A 20829-nucleotide genomic window follows, 5' to 3' on the forward strand; every position below is an offset into this window, starting at 1 on the left:
GTAATGAATAGCAGTAGTCGTGTTCTAATTCTTTGATCAAACAACTCAGGTCACTGAACAGGCTGGCGGGCGATTTGAAGCGATCAGAGAATAATATTATATATGAATTATTGCTGTCAGAGGGGAAATGTACTTTATATACCTGTTTCTTTGGTTGGGTAGTAGCTTAGCCTTTAGTCATATAAATGGATGAAAAACCTATCAAACACATTTTTTAAACCAGTAAGTTCAATCAAACAAAAAAGTAATCAAAAAATCAAAATCCCTTAAGTTTTATAATATTAGTTTAGATAATTAGCATCCTAGATTTAACAAAACTAATTTGTTTTGTGAACCTTTTATTTTGTGTTTAGCATTTTACTAAGCTTTTGCTCAATCATAAGATATAAAGGGTAAACTAAATTTTACTATTCGACTTAGGGTCCTTCAAGAAAAGAGCGTACCAATTCTTAAAAGGCCGGCAACGCACTCGCGAGCCCTCTGGGATTGGGAGTGTCCATGGGCGGCGGTATAAATTAACATCAGGTGAGCCTCCTGTCCGTTTGCCACCTGTTCTAGTTCTGTTCTTCTCAGTGGCATGGCACTTATGCACGCTGGAGTATGTAGTGACGAAAAGGCGTATATTCTGGAAGTAGTGCGTTCGATTTTCAAAATAATAATTATTCCGAGTTCATACACGTAGTGTGCCTAAAAATTAATGACAGGTCCAAATGTGTGTCACACTGGGAGCAACGGCGCTCCAATCATGCTGTCACAACTGCTCCTAAGGAGATTTTCATACATAATACATTTCAAGATCTTGGGTTTGTTCTAAGTACACATGTGCAGTTATGTAAATGTGAATAAGTAAACAAGGACGTTCTAGAGTCCCTTCAAACATAAAACTATTGTTTTAACATGTTGACTTGAACATATATTTAAAATATAGTAATTGTACAATCTTGTGCCTGAGAATTCTGAATAATGAGAATTCAGTAATCCGGTTTCTTAATAGCCTTATTGTATTACATCTATGGCTGACAGGAAGGACTTTAATTTAAAGAACTTGGAATTACGAGAACTAATTCCATTGTTTTTGCGGTTATATTTCTGATATATCTTAGATATAGTTAATCCAATTAAAATAATTATTTATTAAAATGTCAATCTGTCTACATACGTAGTAACAATTATTGATTTAAAGATAACATTTTAAAAATGTTAATTAAAAAGGTTCCTCAAGAAAAGAGCGTACCAATTCATAAAAGGCCGGCAACGCACTCGCGAGCCCTAGGCATTGAGAGTGTCCATGGGCGGCTGTACTATACATCAAGTGAGCATCCTGCCAGTTTAGATCAGATTCTATATAAAAAAACAACTACTTCTTACTTTCACGAACGAACAAACTCTTCTTTACGAACTTAACTTTCGGATGAGAATCGCACGTTTTACTTTGCCAGTGTATTATTTTATAATATATAAAATAGATATATTTATGTATCATGTATTATTCAAGTTAAGATTTACAAAAATATAACACATACATTAGGTGATATACATAATATTTTTAAAACAAATGATAATCAAAAAAGATTAATAATACCTATAAGAAACCAATATCGCATAACCGAGAATGTTACCTGCGTATTTACCCTAAATCAACAATTACACAACGGGAGCCAGCTAACCCGGGCATTCGATTTGTATATTTAAAATATTAGAACCAAACATCTCGTGATCATTTCGTATATGATCACATGTTTGGTTCTTCTTGGAGCTGGTATGTATGTATTTATTAAATGTATCTAAAATGCGACTGTGTGTGCTGGTACTACTCGCGTGTCCGGTGCTCTGTGATAATGTGACCGAACAATGTCCAAATGTGAAGACATCTTTGGGCAGTATAAGGAAGAAACGGTATTTAGTTTTTCCAGATGGGAGTAGTTTTGTGGTAAGCTTTTTATTAAGACCCTGTATTTACCGTCAGTTATTTTTCTTTGTTCGATGTTTAATATCAAGAAATATTACAATAAATCATTTATATGAGATTTCAATCTAAAGAGATCTAAACCTTTTGAGCTAACAAACCTAGTGTAGTGCATAAATTGCAAGTGCAGTATCTCAGACACATGAACAAAGTGTCAAAATATTATAGAACACTAAGACTGTTAATGAACATTACCTTAGTTTAAGCTATTCATTAGTATTGTAAAAAATTAACTCAATATAATATTACTTATTAGCCATAATTATTGTATTCTTGACGAACTTTCTATGTGCGCATTTTACATTCGCTACAGCGGTAAAGGAAAACAAATTGAAGAATATGCCTTAGACACAAAAAACTGTCAGTTTTTTGTGTCTAAGGCATATATAAAGGTGTGTCAGGCACAAAAAGCTGATTTTGTCAGCCTACTAGATTGACAAAATATCTTGAAACAGATACAGAAATCTGAGGCCTAGACGTAAAAAGTTTTTAGTAAGGTTTAAAGTAAAGGTACTATATTTCTTATGAACATAATAGAACAAATAGTCAATACAAAATGAACTTGTAATCTGATATACCTTTTTATGGAACGAAGAAATAGGTTTGTTAGAAAATGCAAATACTTTCAATTAATCGCCATCTTCTGTTATTGTAGAATAGAAGAAAGAAAGAAATTTCCTTTCTAAAATTATATCCAATTTAGATTTTATAAAGGAGCATCTTTAAAGTTTCTATAAGTTATTTTAATATGTTTGTAAGAACAATTAAATACTACTATAAAGTTAATATTCATATTGACGTTTACTATTGAACATTGTATCGTTAATAATACGATTAATTCTATAATGCCATCACTTCGGTTTATCATACTAGGCTAAATAAACATTGGTATTAAATTTTCAGATGACAATTTCCCTGGTGAAAGCGTTCATGACGCACGTTCCAGCAGGTTGGAACATAGCTTTGGAAATCGACGTGCTTTTTCCTCTACCCGATGAGAAGTTTTCCAATGAACATAGGAGGCGGAAGCACCATCGACAAAAGAAAGATATCTGGGAACGTCTAGAAAATGCATTATATTAGTAAGTATTTTTAAAACAGTTTCCTGTACATTCTTCTTCACACAAAGTTCAATTTTAGGTGGTCTAATTGTAATAAATGATTTGATTCATCTAAATTCTGGTTCATTTTTCTAAGAAATTATCTTAAATGGGTTTAATTATTTTTCTTGAATTTACTGAAATCTTAAATATACATTCCTATATAAATATAATTCACTGACGTTTCAAATGTTGTGGTGTCAGATTGTATTTTCTTTCTGCTGAGGTATTTGTTTAACCATATGTGGGATAAAAAACCAATTCTGCTTAATAGAATATGTATAAAACAAAGTATCATATAATATATATTATGAATCCTTTAAATCGAATGAAAACGTAAAAAACAAAAAGAATTCTTTGAGCGAGAACGACCCTATTCTTTCGTTGCTATAAAAAGCTCCTATGATTTTTAATTTCCTTCCAATTATCAAAAGAACAATTAAACGTCTGAGGAACAGTCCAATAAGGTTCTCATTAAGGCTTCGAGATGCAATAACGGCTGAGAATCGATTGATCAAGACAAAATTGATTGAGCTAAGTGAGAAGCTCCAAGTGAATATTTTAATGGAACAAATGCTAGAAGCTTTATAGGATTTCTTAAATGCAGATATAATACTTTTCAATTTTCTTTTCTTAGTTTTTTACTTTAAACTATCTATTATAATGTGTCTACGTTAATAAAAATAATCTCGGATCGTACATATATTTACGCATACTCCCTGCACTTAATCGGATAGTTTTTTGATGTTTTGTTTGATGGAATTAGAAACACGCCTTTGTAATTAACATGTATGTAAGTTTTGAGAATTAATTATATTTATGAATAATACTTATTAAAATGCCATTCTGTTATTTCTAAGACAAGTAATAATTCCATTAGCCTAGCACTATGTTCTTAATATATTAGTAATTGAATATGTTTACACACTGGATATTTTATTATATATACAAATACATAGAAATGATTTCAAAACTACGATAAAACAATTCTCGCTCTCACTCTAATCTAATTTCGCCTGCTCTTTTGCTTATAAAAAAGCTTCCCTGGCCGCAATAATATAGGTACGATTATCCTTTAAAGCGTTTGTGCTCATAAATTCTATTTACTTAAAATATTTTCAGTCATAACTTCAACGGCCGCGCGTGTGTACTTCGTTGCATTTGTGAAAGCAAGACTCATCTGGCCCCTCCTGGTGCATCGCTGGTCCATGATTTACTGAGAGCTATTTTTACGTAAGTAACATATTTGTGATAAAAAATAGGCCTAATCTGTTATACTACTTAATACTAGTGAACATTAATTTATAATTCTTATCTATAGCTCAAAAGTTTTTTTATACAATGTCATTCGAATTGCTGATTCAATTGGAGATTTTGACTGTTGTAAAGAAAAGTTTGATAGTAAGTTTTAGTAAGCTATTCAATAGTCACAGATTATTTAAGAATGTGTACATTCCTCACGGCAGCATGTATTAAATGAACTAAATTATAATTTTAATATAATATAAATGTTTTTTTACATTTTCTAGTTTTATTCATGAAAACCCTGTTAGTTACATAAATTAGAAAAATATAGGTAACTAATATCGTTTATTAAAAATGAAATAAGTTTACCATGCCGCTTTCACATCATATATTTAAATATATAATTGTTTTAAATGTTCTTCATCTAATATTTTTTGATTCATAATCATATTATTTGTATTTCAGGGCCCCACTAAAAGAGGAATATTCAAACGAGATCAGTGATACGTACAATGAGATATTGGATCCCAACTTTTGTGATCATGTTCACGACTGTCCCTTTTCCATACTACATTTTATATTAACTCTGAATAAACGTAAATATTAGGATATATTCGTGTCATAATGTCTTTGTTAACTTTATTTATATGAAGGAGAAAATAAAAACACATGAATTTATATATTTTTGTAACACTGCGTTGCAGAAAGCGGTAACACTCCGTTCAGTATCACGTAAGCACTATAGAGGGGAGAGGGGGGTTCTTTGATTTACTTATTTGGTGATTACGTCAGTAGTAATTATTACGCACTACTTACACATTGTCTTTGTTTGAAGACCAAATGCATTTTCAAGGATTCCTACAAAAAATATAAATACGTTTATGTACTATTATTTTTGAGTGCTTTGGATTACTTTTGCTGACAAGAGGACGGTGGGTACGTAATATTTGATAAGAAGAGCAACTGGCGACCTTATTGTTTTCGAGAAATCTATTCCAGGTAACCACTGATAGAATTGATTTTAGATAAGTAAAGCGAGAAGTGCAGAAATACATAAGACATATAGTTATTTAGACAAAACTAATGGAACAAAAACAAATAACACTTCTGCAATTTAGAATAACAATATAAAATTCAAACAATTATTTATATCGATTTTACATATACATAGTATATATGTACAATTATACGCAACTTAGAGTAGAAATTCGAGCTAAACTAAGTACAAAAATAAAAGATAAAAACGTTGATTCCTTAGATATCACACAGATCCATAAATGCTGGATGCTTTTCTTTGCAGCAATGCGATTGCTTATACGCTGAACAAGATTTACCTTGTATTTATACCAGCTCTGGTGTGATCGGTACTGTCTACGAACATAAATATTTTATTATAGGCTGCGCACTGCACTGGTACAAATAACAAAAGTTTATTAATATTTAACATTTTAGTCATAATAATCTATATTTTTTTTCTGTTTTTTCGTAGAAGTAAACCGATACATATACACATCACTGTATTAATTTATTTATTGTATAAATAATAACAATCGAAATATAACATTTTCACAGATATTTGTATGGTACCGACATCTATGGACATTATAGTTGTAAAGTTTTAAAATAAATCTATAGTTTCTAGATAAAGAATAGTACTTCTTAAAATTCTTTCTTCATTAGTACCAAATGATTCAAGTGGAATGATTGTTCAATCATGTCGTCATGTATATAATAAATATGATATCATGGAATACAATATCGAACACGAATGAAATTAACTGTATGATATTACGCGAGAGATAGAGGAAAGTTTGAAAGATTATGTGTAATGTGAGCTTAGCGTTATACGTAGGCCTACAGTTACGGTCTTAGACATACGGAAGAATAATCAAGACATGCACGATACGTTCTAGTGATTCAATCATTAACTGGAATATTTGAGCTCAGGCGCCCCTATTGACCTCTTCTCTTGAGTGTAGCCTTATCTTATCTTTAGTTTTTTTAAGTTATGTCGATGAATATCTACCTACCTACCTATATTAGAATACCTATATAAAGAGGAAAGATTTGTATGTAAATACGTTTATAACGAATTGGCTCAATAAGTACTGGACATCTTTACGTAAAACGGACCAAATTCGAGTCTAGTTGCGGAAATTGAGCCTACCTACCTAAGTACTGGACCGATTTAACAAAATTCTTTCACCATTCGAATGCTACATATATGATTTTGTCCTATTCGGTGTCGAAAACCTTGCTCCGTGGGGTCCTAACGCTATTAGACTTTTTAAGGAAATATGAAAAAGGTTAGTTGCCATCACAGGAAACCGAAGAGCTGGCAGCTGCCTCTGACAAAGAAATAGTCAAGCTATTCAAAGGGGGAACGCTGACAGTATCTTCCTTGCCTTTTCTACTTTAAGGTTACTTTTATTGTTTTTATAAGACACATCTTATAAAAACAATAAAAGGCTTAGTAATTTATTATAAAAAGTATAAAGTAAGTAAGTAGTAAAAAATTATATAAAGTATTGTATGTATATTTTTAAATTATTATAATGTGTTTTAATATTAATTATAATGTTTCATGCTATATTAAAACTGACTAATATAGGCTATACTATCGTAGAATATTTCTATATATATGTAAATATGTATTACTTTCAATATATAACTAAATTGTTTTTTTAATCAAGAAGTTTAAGAACCATCGTTATATAGATTTCGTTTTAAGTTTTTCAATTATGAAACCGTTGTGAGTTATTTTCCACTGCTACAGGAAGGTTGCAAATGAAAGCCGCTGTTATATTGAAACTTATCTCCCGTATATTTTCTGTATAAGTATTTCCCATATCAAGTTAATTGCCTTATAATCCGTGCACGTGGAGCTTATCTCCACGTGGCAAGATTATACATGACATTCATATCGATACTCAATATAAATGATGATGTTGGTCGTGCTTAGCTACTAGGGATCGTAATTTACTTAGAGCAGATGAAATTGAGCTGATCCCTGATGTATAACTAATGAGAACTGTACAATTTTTTTTTGTTCTATAATCAATAGTTTAGTCAATCAGATGCAGCTTTCTTCTAATTGTGAAAGAATTTTAGAAATCGGCCCAGTAGTTTTTAAGTGAAATCATTATAAACACATACAAAATCACAAATGTTTCCTCTTTATAATATTATTTTAGATAAATATTAGGTAATATTAAAATTAAATGACCCTTAACTTGTAGATTTACATTCGAAATATTACAGATATGTTCCTATTGTTGTCTCAATTGGTAAAATTTTATTGAACTAAATTCGACATTAAATGTTTAAAGAACTTTATTTCTAATTACAAAAATGTATTTTATTTACATGAGAAACTTAATAATTATGTATATACGAGCGAGATACACGTCGCCATTAGCCGTCCCAATTTAAGTCTACTATGTTCACTCTAACATGCATCTTTAATGCCTTTTTGAATTTGCTAAACGCGCTAATATTGTGAATTTTAGATGATATTTGATTAAATAATTGCAAACCCTCATACCTAATAGACTTCTTTACCTTAAATGATGTACCTTAAATAAAGTCATGCACAGCCTGTTTCTTTATATCTAAAAGAATTTTAGTGCTTCTTGCTATTTTACAAATTACTACCAAAGTGCGTAAGCATTAAGCGTAATAAATCAAGTCTCATCATTTTATTAACTTTAGGTAAGAAAGATTCAGATTTGTATTTTAGTATAATTTAAACAATTGAATACATTAAATAATATATGTATGAATAAACGCTTGGATCTATGCTTTTTTATATAATAACGGGCAGGAGGCTCACCTGATGTTAAGTGATACCCCGCCCATGGACACTCTCATGCTTACCCTAGTCTCAGAGCCTACAAGCGTATGTCAAACTGCCTCATAAAGTCAGATTTAGTAAGATCACAATATGAGGAGTGAGGACAACTGTTCTGCAAATATTTGATGCTTATTTTAAGCTAACATCAATGTCGTGGTCTCTGCACTGCTTCAAATTTATATGTGAACAGTATTTTGGAAATACAATTCAATGAACTGTAAAATATTTTTGGAATCGATGTAATAGTTTTTAACATTTAAATTAAATGATAATTTAATCAATATTTTCTCTTTATAAAATGAGTAGATATACGAGTATATTGACATTTTATGTTATACGAATAAAATGTATATACGAAGAGATACGTAATTTATTTCTGCATAGATTCGATGTGTAGTTTTCTACACAGAGAAATTGAGTGGTTTTAGCAAAAATAGAACAAAAATCATGTGAACAATTCCGTTTGTCGGATTTTATTTATTTTTAAAAGTCACAGCAGATCTGATGAAGTTGGCACGGGTTTCTTTCAAAAGTTATTTTCTTCGGACGCCAGCAATTTGTAGTTTTCCTTGAAATACTTATCGCTTTAAACCAAACGACTGATTTTAGCAGCAAAAAGTGTACTCCGGTGCAGTTTTACAATTTTAAATGCCAATATTTTGAAGATTTTTAGCCTACTTTTGAGTATAAACATTTTTTGCATTTTGCATTTATTATGCCATTCTACTAGTAATGGTTAGTAATGTATTTTTATAAATAAATATTTTCAACGACGTGTTTATTTGAGTACGAACTAAATTATAAGTAATAGTTAAACTAAAGCTTCGTAGAAACTAATTAAGTAGTAACTTAGGCATGTGGCTGAGTACCAAAAGATTTATGTCTATGCAATTATTAATACATGGACTACATTGTCTGACAAATAAAAATATGGATAATATAATATATATATTCCAATCTTCATGGAACTAACAAGAGAGCTGGTGCGGCTTGTGATGCGGCTGAAAAAGCTAAAGTCTGCAAATACAGGGGTCTAGGCTCTGAATATGATTTTGTCCCATTCGGTGTCGAGACCCTTGGTCCGTGGGGTCCTAGCGCATTAAAGCTTTTTAGGGAATTATCAAAAAGGTTAGTCGACATCACAGGGGATCGAAGAGCTGGCAGCTACCTCGCACAAAGAATTAGTCTAGCTATTCAAAGGGGGAACGCTGCTAGTATCTTCGGAACCTTGCCTAAAGGGACTCCTTTTAATAATATTTTTTAATAATTAAATTTTAAGGTTAGTTATTAGATATATTTTTATGTATTAGGTGATGTAGTTGGAATATAACTATTATTAATTAAATTATACTTTTTTTTTAGTAAATGTATGTAATGTGATTTTTGTAATTTTAATGAAATAAATGACATGTTAATAAAAATATTATTATTAGTTGTTCATATGGTGAAATAAAACAAAGGAAGACGACCGTGAAGTACATCACGCAGATCGCTTTTATGAAAAAAATTTAAAAGAACAAATACAGAAATATGAGGTAGTTTTGTTTATTTCCGTAGCACAATAAAGGAAATAGGAGTAGGCAGTAATAGGAAAGTTGTTGTATTAATCTTTATTCGTCGTGTATCAAATAAAAAAGCATGCAAGCTTCTATTAAATGACAGTAGTTAGATAATTCCCGCTTCATATTCCATCCCTAAAGAGACGGCCAGAAAATCCAAAATACTCACTAACAAAGTGGATTACGACGGAAAAAGATGACGCGCATTAACAGAAAAGTAGCGAGACATCCTCGTATAAAAACAGTTCTCTGAATGTTGTTCAGAACACATAAATCATTCAAGTAAGCTGTTGGCATTTTGTCTTTGAGGACATAGTTGGATACAAATAACAGTGACTCAATTTGATAGCGGTACAAGTAATGATAAGATAATAATAGAAGCTGCAATATTTAATTATACTTTGCTTCCGTTAATTTATCTTGAGTTCGTTAAGTAATCGAGAAGCCAATTTGTGGAGCTGTACTATTTACTAATAATATAATTCTGTTGTGTATTAGCTTCTTCTTTCAATAATTGAAATTTGATTGATTTAGTCAGTCCAAAACTCGGGTGTTAAAGCATGCAAAACGTCAAGACAGATAAAAACATACAGACATACAAACAATTTTATGTCGTAATGTACTTTTTCCGATATATTATCTAGGTTCATTTTTCATATTTTTTAAAATAAAAAAGGAGGCTAACGGGCCGGAGGTTTATCTGATTGTAAGCGATACCCATGGACACTCACATTGCCAGAAGGAAGACAAGTGCGTTGCCAGCCTTTTAAGAATTGGTACGCACTTTTCTTGAAGGGTTAGTCGAATTGGTTCGGAAATACTTCCGGGGGCAGCTGATTAAACATAGCGTTGGTGCGCTTTATTATTAATAATAATAATTAGTAATTTGCTATCCAGAAATGTAAACAGTTCAATCAAGATTCGATCACAGCTAAAACCGTTCCCATAATTATATTTTTAGTCGCGTTTCTTGGCTCCAAAGTTCATTACTCGTAAGAACTTTCTACTTCGCAAAGACGAAATACAAAAACGTGACCCGAATCGTCCTCATTTCAAATAAAATATGTGAATAATCCTAAACATGCAGTAATTTGTGACGCTTAGCGACACTTGGTTTCATTACCGTTTTCTCGTAAAATTTTCACCGTTACACGTCTTGACACACATTCACCGGAATTATTTTGTTGAGAACCTTTATCGTGACACGTCTGTGTTTCACTCAGTTCAGAATGAATAAAATATTGTTTCTGTTTTTATTGGGATTTGTGGGAAGTTTGGCTGATTCTAGGGTTTTATCGCGTCGGCGGCGTTATGTCGCTTTTCCGGAAGGTTCGAGTTTCTCGGTGAGTTTTACGTACTTTGTTTTCTTTACATTATGGAAAATTATAATACAAATATACTGTTTGCTGAGTCTCTTGAATGTATTCCATGGAAATTTAATAGGCTTATCGGTCAAGGCATAAAAAAATGAACCCATGATTATCCGGTTTTGTAATGACTAGTCGTCAGGAGTAGTTATGCTTTGTTTAAACAGATCTTTAAACTGAAAAAATAATTTAGTGTTGTACAACCTTATACCGTTAAAAAAAGCGACCTATAGCATCTGGTTCGATTTCGAATTGGAGGCCAAATCATAATTAATTTGTAATTTGTTTTTTGCTTTCGACTGGTTGTTTTTTCCAACCGACCGGCTAATGATGTGACATGGGTATCTTGTAATTGCAATGCCGTACTAAATTCAAAAGTGGTATTATGTATTATTTATAAGGCCAATAAATATATAAGCACGCATAAAATGGAGTACAGAGCTCCTGAATCATTTTTCTAGAACTAATACGATATCTCGAATTTTTGATTACAGTGTGCAGGGTGTATGACGGTAGGAGTGATAGGGCAACCCGCACCATCTTCTTCGCCAGGACTATTCACCTTTGGCTTGAACTGGGGCATTGCATATGAACTGCCAAATGTTACTGAGACTGCATATGCATACAGAGCTAAGAAAAGGCCTATTGCACAGCGCAGGAGTCGGAGGCAGTTGTATGAAAAGCTTGAGCTTATAATCGATAAGTGAGTATTTATATTTTTTTTATTAAAACGTGGTGTAAATTATCGTTAGACTTATCACCTACATAAAATATTTTTAGTACTGAAACAGAACATAAACTTATGACTAGCACCTGTTTTCACCCTGTTAAAGTATATACTTAATTGGCCAAGTAGAAACTTTAACTTTAAATTGAGCAGCAACTTAAAACCTATAATTTCTGCCATATTAAGTATTCTCTATACATAATTTTGTAAAAAGAAATACCTTACAACATACTTATATGAGAATAAAATATTACAATTATTACATTTAATTTAATTATGTAATCGTATTTCCAGTATGGGTTATAATGGAAGGGAGTGTATCTTGAAGACCCTTTGTGAGACCACTCAACGCATCGTACCCCATGGAGACAATATGATTGAGGAGATATTCAGGACTATGTTTTCGTAAGTATTGTTTTTACATATGGGAGGTTTGTATTGAAAAGTAAAATTAAACCGAAAAACCCAAGTGTCACTTGTATGGTAGTCAAATATAGTTCAAAACCAAAGGTTATACGTACATTACTAGATTTTTATTAACGATCATGATAAATAAGAAGGTGCTTTTCGTAGACATGAAATGTAATGGGGGAAAATGTGAGTTTATATTTTTGTTTTAATATTTAACAGCGTTCAATATTCTTGAGATATTTTAGTAAATAATTTGGCAAATGAAAATAAAATACTTAAATCTTTCTTCTATATTTCTTAAAATTATTCTAACAAATGAGTCTCACTTTTTTTTAAAGTAAAACGGACCAAATTTGAATCTAGTTGCGTCAATTGAGCCCACTTACCAAACCATACCATACGAGTTTCACTTTAATTGTTTACGTTTAAAAACCAGGACCAAATGATAAAATTTCGTTTCCTTTCAAGTAATTTTTCAACTGAAAAGGATTATTTAAATAGCGGATTTTGATTTCCCGTAGATTTAGAATCACTAAGCCATTGTGGGTGCAACCTAATCCGGTCCATTAATAAGGCTTTCACGCCAAGTAGATAAATCTTAATTCTTAAATCGTTCATAAAAATGTGAAAGCTATTTGAAGGAATCTCGTGAATTTTCTTTAGATTACATTTTAACTTATTGAAAATGTGCTTAAATGGAAAATGTATTAAGTGTCATCATATTATAATTGTAACATTTATTTGCAACTAGCATATTTTAGATAAAATTATTACTTTTTATATAAAATATTACAACGGTCTCACTTCTATATACAGAAAAATACTGTTAGTTTTTATTGCTAGCAAAACATTACATTGGAATATTAACGTGGGACCGTGACCCTGTCACCACCTTTTAAACTATTAAAATGTCACATTTTTTAAATATTTAATTGATAACTTTTAGTTTTATTTGTTCCTCACAAAACAATTATTGTTTTGGGTTGAATTTGCCGAAATCTAAGTGTATTTTGTTCTCATCAATTTTTTGACCACTGACTCTTCCGAATCAGATCATCAGTCAGTCACAACAAACTATTAAAATTAGTTGATTTTTTTGAAAGCTCCTAAGCCATAGAATAAAGTTCACTCTTAAAATATATAAAAGGTAGGTTATATAACAGAAACCCTATTTGTTTCAGGCTTCCAATGGCAAAGGTTTTACCGACAGAGCCTCTCGAACACACCATTTACGACTCAGCCCATCGCCTTGGAGTACTCTTGGATTCATGTGAAAGTTTCAAATGTCCGTTATCTTTAGTTGATTTGGCTAAAGGTTATTACAATGCTCCCGCGCCGACAGGTGATACATCAAGAAGTCCTTGGTCGCTATTTAGTAGTTCTTTCAACAATTTCTTATAAATTATTTAGTATAAAATAAATCACTTAATATTAAAGCTTATATTTGAATAAGTACACAAAAACTGTATAATCGTATTAAACGCACATTGTGTATTCAACTTGCCGTATACAGTATAGCGTATTTATTTGAAAGTTTTTAAGAGTATGGATTAGTAGGGTGAAAATAAGAAATAAACAAAACTAAAACAGACATTTGTTATTATTATTTGCTATCATTATTTGTTTTTTATGACTGAGATTGAATGTGCTTTGAATGCAGAAGGAAGAAATTCCAAATACCTTCCGTTAAAAATAGTATCACCTTCAGGCTTGACGTTTTACCTTTCATGACCTCTATGAAAAAGTAATTAGAACTCGTAAAGAAATTTTTTATATTTATTTTGGGCCGCCTTGATTATTTTTGCCAGCCAGTAACGTTTTCGGGATCTCTTTTGTATTTAAAATTTTACTATCAATAACCACATTCTAAATTCAAACCAAATTAAATACTTAAGGATTAAAATCTATTTAATTTACATGTATATATGTAGGTGATATGAATACTGTGTGTGTGTGTGTGTGAAAGTCGTAATAATTATAAAGACGGTAACCATTGGAAATTTGAAATAAAACACTTTTATTATTATTAACGCATAACATTTAATATTTATAGTTCATATTATAGTACATTTCAATATTAGCAATAAGAGAAGTGTATTCATAATAGTACGTGTTAGTGCTCGATCAATAATTATTACAAAATGGGACTTAGCATACATTTATGACTAAAGTTATTTGCCACTTACACTATACAATAATTACATAATTCAGTATCTCTAGTTAGCATAGTGCGATACATACTATAGTCGAGTGGCATTTACAAACAATTGAACGAATCTTAAACTATGTTTACACGAAATTACCGAGAAGTATTTATTGTGTTAATTAACCTTATTATTAAAAATAATATAGGATTCTCGTGTTACTACCTATTAACAATTATTTAAGTGGTGTTCATCTTGCTATGTCATTTTCATCGGACGGCTGTGTGAATATCGTAAGGAGCTTATTAAAATTGAGCTTTTGGTGAAAAAATACGTTTTAAATAGCAGTATACTTACAAATTTATTAGTAAATATTCTTACATTCTTAATGCAGAGTATAAAATTAATATGAATTACAAATGGTGAAACACTAAATTTAAATTTATAGCTGTTAGTTAGAAGAATACTGAAAATAAAATTTATACAATTCCCAGAATATTTGTATTATAGAAATTTTGTAATGAATCGTTAGATCTAGCTCTCTATTTAAAATCCTTATAATACTCACACAAACCGAGCCGTTACTCGTGACTTTAAAAAGTGAAAATAAAATTCAAACAAACAAAACTTTACATCTAGTAGAGGACATTAAATATTCGTTAATAATAAAACCTTATATATGCACAATAAACGTTATACAAACGTCTATTAATACCATTCATTACAAAGCTTAAAAAAACTAGCATAACACGCAAATAATTTATTAAATAAGGCACAAATATTTGCGAAAATATTTGCAGAGCATATGTTATTAGGTATGACAATGAAACACTAATTACTTATATATGTTTGTATGATTTAACAAAATATTGCCAACCATGGTAATAAATCAGTTTCCAAAAATCTTTTGACAAAGCGGTGGCGCTGCAACCATTTAGGTGTGGCCTCAGATTTGAGTAAATGTATCGTGATTATTTGCATTTTCTAATTGGCAAGTGGTGTGGTGCCATTTTGGTTCTAAGTAGTATTTCCTTACGATTGATTTCCTGCACCATGCGAGCGAGTGTTAACTGTGCTCATGGATAGCAAATTGCCCACATGCTGAAGCCACTAGGCGAACTATATATTATACTCAAAATTGTTTGAAAATAAGAAACGTCGCTTAACCAAAACATGCAAAATGATCTTACAATGATCCTAAGTCACACACAACATTCAGAACTTAATGTAGAAACATTAATTCACATTTATTATTTAATTCAGTATTTACAACTAATCGTGTTGGAAGCTCAACGCAATTTTCATATGATTTCAACTAGTTACTTACAATATCGTTACATCTATAAAATGTTTACATAAAAACGTTCAGAATTAATATGGAAAGGTTTTGAAGTAAACAAGAGTTGATCGAGAAACAAGCGAGTTGTATCGGAAAACATTGAATAAATCAAAAACTTTTTGATATGAATAAATTAGCAAAACTAACCTTACGCCACTTTTGGAAGACGTTATTCAAAATAGCAAACTTACCTACATAGGTTATATACAAGAAGATAGAGAATATGTTTCCAGGGTCTTACTATTGGCATGAGTTAATTTAAATTTTTTTTATAGAACAGGGGGCAAACGGGCAGGAGGCTCACCTGATGTTAAGTGATACCGCCGTCCATGGACACTCTCAATGCCAGAGGGCTCGCGAGTGCGTTGCCGGCCTTTTAAGAATTGGTACGCTATTTTCTTAAAGGACCCTAAGTCGAATTGCTTCGGAAATACTTCATTGGGCAGCAGGTACCACAAAGTGGTGGTCCGCGGTAAAAACTGCCTAGAAAAACTCAATATAATAAAAATAGTGTATCTTGTATAGAACATCGTCTTTATGTATCAGACTCTAAACTTTATATCGAAATGTGGTACTTTGAATGAAGTATGTTTAAGATCTCTCTCATGCCAATGGTAAGCCAGATTTAGAATAATCCTAAACGACTTATTAAAACCAAAAGTGCAAAAATTATGATTCCAAAAGTGAAATACATGAAACGCTATACGAAATTCTAGATTTCGATGAACCTAATTATAAAGCGTTACGGATTATCTGTCGACTCCATCAAATCAAATTTACAAGTACAATGGACATCATTAAAAACGAATATACTTAATGGTAAAATTATCAATGGATTTATTGCTGAACGATTCACAACTTAAAATATACCTAATATTAACGCTATACACTAAAGACACCGAAAAAATTACAGGAAAAGAATTCGTTAATTATTAACCTATGTTGATCAGCTATATGTACATGTCAACATTTCAGTAAAGTCAATTCTTAAAATTACTGACAGCCATTTGATAGCTGACTCTGAGTTCTCGCCCTCCCACCCGATGTAGACAAACTCGCAATCAAAGAAATTTCACTAATTCAACATACAAAACTACACAAATAAAACAAACGATAGATAAAATTACGGACAAAGATTTGAAATTTAAAACAGAGGTATACCTTAGTAAACTTAAAGAAATATGTAAGTAATGAACCGTTGAATTTAAATAAAATTCTAGTAAAGATAAAGTTAGTACAACAAATTTATCTAGCATCGGGTTATCGTGCTGACTCATTCGTCGACTAACTCTAAAACATTGAGAAGCTAATGTAACTACTTATAATTTAGACGTCCTCAATGAATATCTTATTTCTGAAGTACTAGCGTAATTTAATCTTCTCCTATCTACCACCATACGACAATCTATATTTAACCCGTTTATCACCCGAAAGTACGATAACCAAATCGTCATAAAAATCGAAACAATTTTAACAATATGCCTTTTAGACTTTTTTACAACAAAACAGGGTCTTTAGTAGTTCAACTGTAAACACATCATATTGAGCTAAGACATCTAACAAAAGCGATCATAAAGTTAAAAGAACTCCACGTAATCCTTACTTCTTTTCTTATTCTTTCAATATTTAGGTAATATTATAGTATTATCAATCGTTGTATCTGCTTAGCTCATCCAATTACAACAAAACTACGGGTCTACGCTAAAATACATTCACATCAACATTCATACCATGTATTCATAACTTTACTGCAATGATAGTTCATTACAACATAACATAAGATGTTTATTCGTCTCAAGCCCCTTACGGAGCGATATTTACAAATACATAGTACCACTATCAACTAGTATTATGTTAATCCATTATCATTCCTGTCCCATTATTCTATGGTGTTTAGAAAATCTAACTACATATTTTTATTCATATAAAAATAACAACATACCGATTATTCCCTAGCAAATATCTACAATTAAATTAGATAATCACGGAACAGTGAGGGAAGCTAGTGGACTTAACTACCAGTACTGATAATACTAATTTGGTGTGTTTCAGTGAGTGCAATAGCACAGTCCTACTTCGAATTATATTATACTCGTATGCGACTTATAGAAAAATTATTGAACAATTCCATTCGAAATTCCTTTGAACCTAAAGTTGAGGCAGACAGCTCCAAGTAGCGATTTACCGTATCCTACGATTATGTGACAATAAAAGGGAGGCAATCCGTTAGACGCGAGTTCCCATTTATCACTGTTCGCATGGTTTACCTACGTGACTCCCACATCGAACCTAATTTCTATCTCTCCATTCTGACTTTGAGCTGCTTTCTAGCGATTTTTGCTTCCGTTCGGAATGGTGGGTACTATATTTCATTCAACCTTTAGCGAGCGTCCGACAATGCATTAGCATCGTCCATAATGAACTACCATTTAACCTAATGTAGACTATCCAATGTCTGTAAGAGTACAAACATCTAAACACATTCAACAACACATATTATAAACACTATGACAAATCACACTTTACGAATTTATTTTTCTATACCATTCCCTGTTTTCCTATCGCTCGCTGTGTTTATTAAAATATGAATAACTTCTGTTTTAACTAGGTTATCATTATCTAATAATCATGAATTACTTTGACATATCAAAAACGCGGCTCGAAATTTTTTATTTATTATTATTACGACACATTCTACAATACCTACCGATGGATTAATGCGGTGTTTAACATGAGGCGCTTACATGCGCTACGAATCATGTACATTCTACCGTTTAGAATATGACGTGGAGAGGTACGAACGAAATGAATAACTAACCGATTCTAAGCTAGGGAAAATTTACACTACCTAAATTATTAATGCCTAAATTCACAAACCTCAACAATGAATTTATTATCTAAGACGTGATATTGAGTGCCGATAAGTGTGTAAAAGACAATACAATCGGTGAAATCGTGAGAATACAAATCAGGAATAGTTTGTGTACTAATTTTACCCTGTACTCTAGGATTGGTATCGACGTTACAAATACGTAATTATTAGGTAACATAATTGAATTTGTCCAAAAAGAATATACACGAATTCTTACGATCAGTCGTTGCTTTCTTGGGCAAGCAATAAAAGTGACAGACATTGAACAAGCACAATATTATAAAAATGAATGGAAAATCTTAAAATTGTCTCAGTTGGCATTTTCGAAACTATGAAGTTACTGGCAATATTTGGCACACAGATAAAATTTAATAAATGAAACAAGTTATCAAACTATCTAATAATACTGAGTTTATAAAAGTTATATATTACAATTGGCAGTCAATTGTTTTATCGAAATCTAGTCAAACATTATCACTGACGCGATTCCTGTTATCAAACTAATTTGGATTCATAATATTATGGGAGTCCATTATTTCTTATTCTGGTATCTAGGTTAAAATCTAACGATATCTACATCTTTAATTAAACTACAGGGCTATTATGTTTTCATATTATTTATATTGTCCATATTATTTTTACGCGAGTACGCAGTTTATAAAATATTAAATGTATAATTCCCAATACTTATTTAACTATAAATATTACACACTTTCACAATGTCCTATACACCGAGGACGTTGCACGAAAATATTATATACGTATTTACGTAACAAACTATGAAATAATTATATAGTTGATACGAAATTGCTTTAATTATACTTAAACGTTACTGAATTGAGCTCGATTTTATTCGAAGTAAACCTTACCTAATCTTATTCTTTTAAATACATCGAATACATAACTTAAAACTTGTGAACAATTATCCTACAGATAATTCAATGTTGTGCGTCGTATTAAATAATTACTGTAAACAAACGTCAAAGATACAAAATAGGCTTATACGCAACGACGATCAGCGATCCTTATAAAAATAGTTATGGCAGATCTGGCGTCAACACAAAACGCCTATTCCGTTCTCGATTCCACTATTGACGGACACAGTCTAGTAGAGTTTGTATAAAAGACGGTTTTTAACGCACGCGGTATAATGTTTATCGCACCGGGCGATTGGCACTGCACTGAGCACAAGAGTTCTCGCCGAACAACTTCCCAACTGGGAGCTTTACATGGATCATCCGTGCCACCACATGACAATCAACTCCCAGAACGTCTTCGGCGGCGAGTGACCGAAGACGTAAGACGAATTTCAGAGACCTGGGTCTCCTTCTGAGCCCATTTTGAGCAATTCCAACTTCTTCTTCGCGATCTTTGAATATAGAATATCTATGGGTTTCGTGTTGTCGTAAAAAGTTGGCGCTCTAAAAATGATTAAAGCCGTACCGACGACACACGCTATCGTAAATGCAAATAGGAAGATTCTATCTAACACCATAGCTACGTACTTCCAGTCGTCTTCCACCTGAGAAAGAGTTAAATTTATGAATCATATATACAACTATTTCACGTGAATAAATAATTTTAGAAGCCACTTACGCTTTCAAATTTATCTTTGTTTTTTACGTGTTGAGCTATGAACCTGGAGCCTTCTATAGTCTTTTCCATTTCTCTTACGAACGGTTTTTCTAAAGACGGGCTACCATCGTCTAAGTCCAAGCGGCAAGGAGAGCCAGGCGAAGGAGAAAACAGTTCATCATCACCACCTGGAGGAGGAGGAGGAGAAGGTGGCATACCCGGTAGTTCATACTCTTCACAGGCCCACTCTTTGAATTTCCCATCCATATCATCTCCACCAAAAACGTCAGTCAACACCTACAATATAACAGTTTATAGTTTAATTATTAAGTAAAGTAAGATGAGGTTTCACAAAAAATTAAAGGAAGTTAACTTAAGCCATTGGAAAGTTTAGCAAATGAATACGTCTGGGTGAAAGAGTCAATGTATTGGTAGCTTAAGCTGGCACACAATTAGTCTCGAGTAGGTTTTCGGTTTCGGGCCGCGTACCGGCTCGTATATCGCGATCCGTCCGCAGCCACTGGGGGAACATAAATAACAAGAACCTCGCGCTCGTTAAGCCCGCTGGCGTTGAGTAATAAAGGAAAATCGAAATGGAATGAAATTGGGCTGAAAACGATACTTTAGCGATACACTCTGAGTACAATGTATTTAGAAAGTCTTATAAAGTT

General features: G+C 32.0%; 3 protein-coding genes across 3 annotated transcripts in view; 2 read left to right on the forward strand and 1 right to left on the reverse strand.

Annotated features, from left to right (window-relative positions):
* The first annotated feature begins 1741 nt into the window (after positions 1 to 1741).
* Positions 1742 to 5766, forward strand: LOC111003604. The gene is made up of 4 exons (XM_022274209.2): positions 1742 to 1930; positions 2870 to 3048; positions 4189 to 4299; positions 4777 to 5766. Exons 1-4 carry the CDS (start codon positions 1766 to 1768, stop codon positions 4916 to 4918), a joined length of 597 nt encoding a protein of 198 aa, XP_022129901.2. The 5' UTR covers positions 1742 to 1765; the 3' UTR covers positions 4919 to 5766.
* A 5055-nt stretch (positions 5767 to 10821) lies between these two features.
* LOC111003595 lies at positions 10822 to 13817 on the forward strand. The gene is made up of 4 exons (XM_022274199.2): positions 10822 to 11066; positions 11585 to 11793; positions 12112 to 12222; positions 13410 to 13817. The coding sequence occupies exons 1-4, from the start codon at positions 10953 to 10955 to the stop codon at positions 13627 to 13629; spliced, it is 654 nt and encodes a 217-aa protein (XP_022129891.2). The 5' UTR covers positions 10822 to 10952; the 3' UTR covers positions 13630 to 13817.
* Positions 13818 to 16152: 2335 nt separating this feature from the next.
* LOC111003607 (acetylcholine receptor subunit alpha-like 1) overlaps positions 16153 to 20829 on the reverse strand; it is a 157486-nt gene continuing 152809 nt past the window's right edge. The window contains exons 9-10 of the mRNA XM_022274212.2: positions 20180 to 20455; positions 16153 to 20105 (exon numbers count right to left, since the gene is read on the reverse strand). Coding sequence (XP_022129904.1) covers positions 19893 to 20105; positions 20180 to 20455 — 489 coding nt within the window. The 3' untranslated portion in view covers positions 16153 to 19892. The remainder of the gene's footprint in view (positions 20106 to 20179; positions 20456 to 20829) is intronic.

The sequence above is a fragment of the Pieris rapae genome, chromosome 5, assembly GCF_905147795.1.
Source record: "Pieris rapae chromosome 5, ilPieRapa1.1, whole genome shotgun sequence".
In the NCBI taxonomy this organism is placed as follows: domain Eukaryota; kingdom Metazoa; phylum Arthropoda; class Insecta; order Lepidoptera; family Pieridae; genus Pieris; species Pieris rapae.

Excerpts from the sequence above, each read along its gene's own strand:
- LOC111003604 (XM_022274209.2), top strand. The coding sequence starts at position 1,766 with ATGTATTTATTAAATGTATCTAAAATGCGACTGTGTGTGCTGGTACTA. Across the intron at positions 1,931-2,869 it reads CAGATGGGAGTAGTTTTGTG|ATGACAATTTCCCTGGTGAA; the intron begins GTAAGCTTTTTA and ends TTAAATTTTCAG. Across the intron at positions 3,049-4,188 it reads CTAGAAAATGCATTATATTA|TCATAACTTCAACGGCCGCG; the intron begins GTAAGTATTTTT and ends AAATATTTTCAG.
- LOC111003595 (XM_022274199.2), top strand. The coding sequence starts at position 10,953 with ATGAATAAAATATTGTTTCTGTTTTTATTGGGATTTGTGGGAAGTTTG. Across the intron at positions 11,067-11,584 it reads CGGAAGGTTCGAGTTTCTCG|TGTGCAGGGTGTATGACGGT; the intron begins GTGAGTTTTACG and ends TTTTGATTACAG. Across the intron at positions 11,794-12,111 it reads CTTGAGCTTATAATCGATAA|TATGGGTTATAATGGAAGGG; the intron begins GTGAGTATTTAT and ends TCGTATTTCCAG.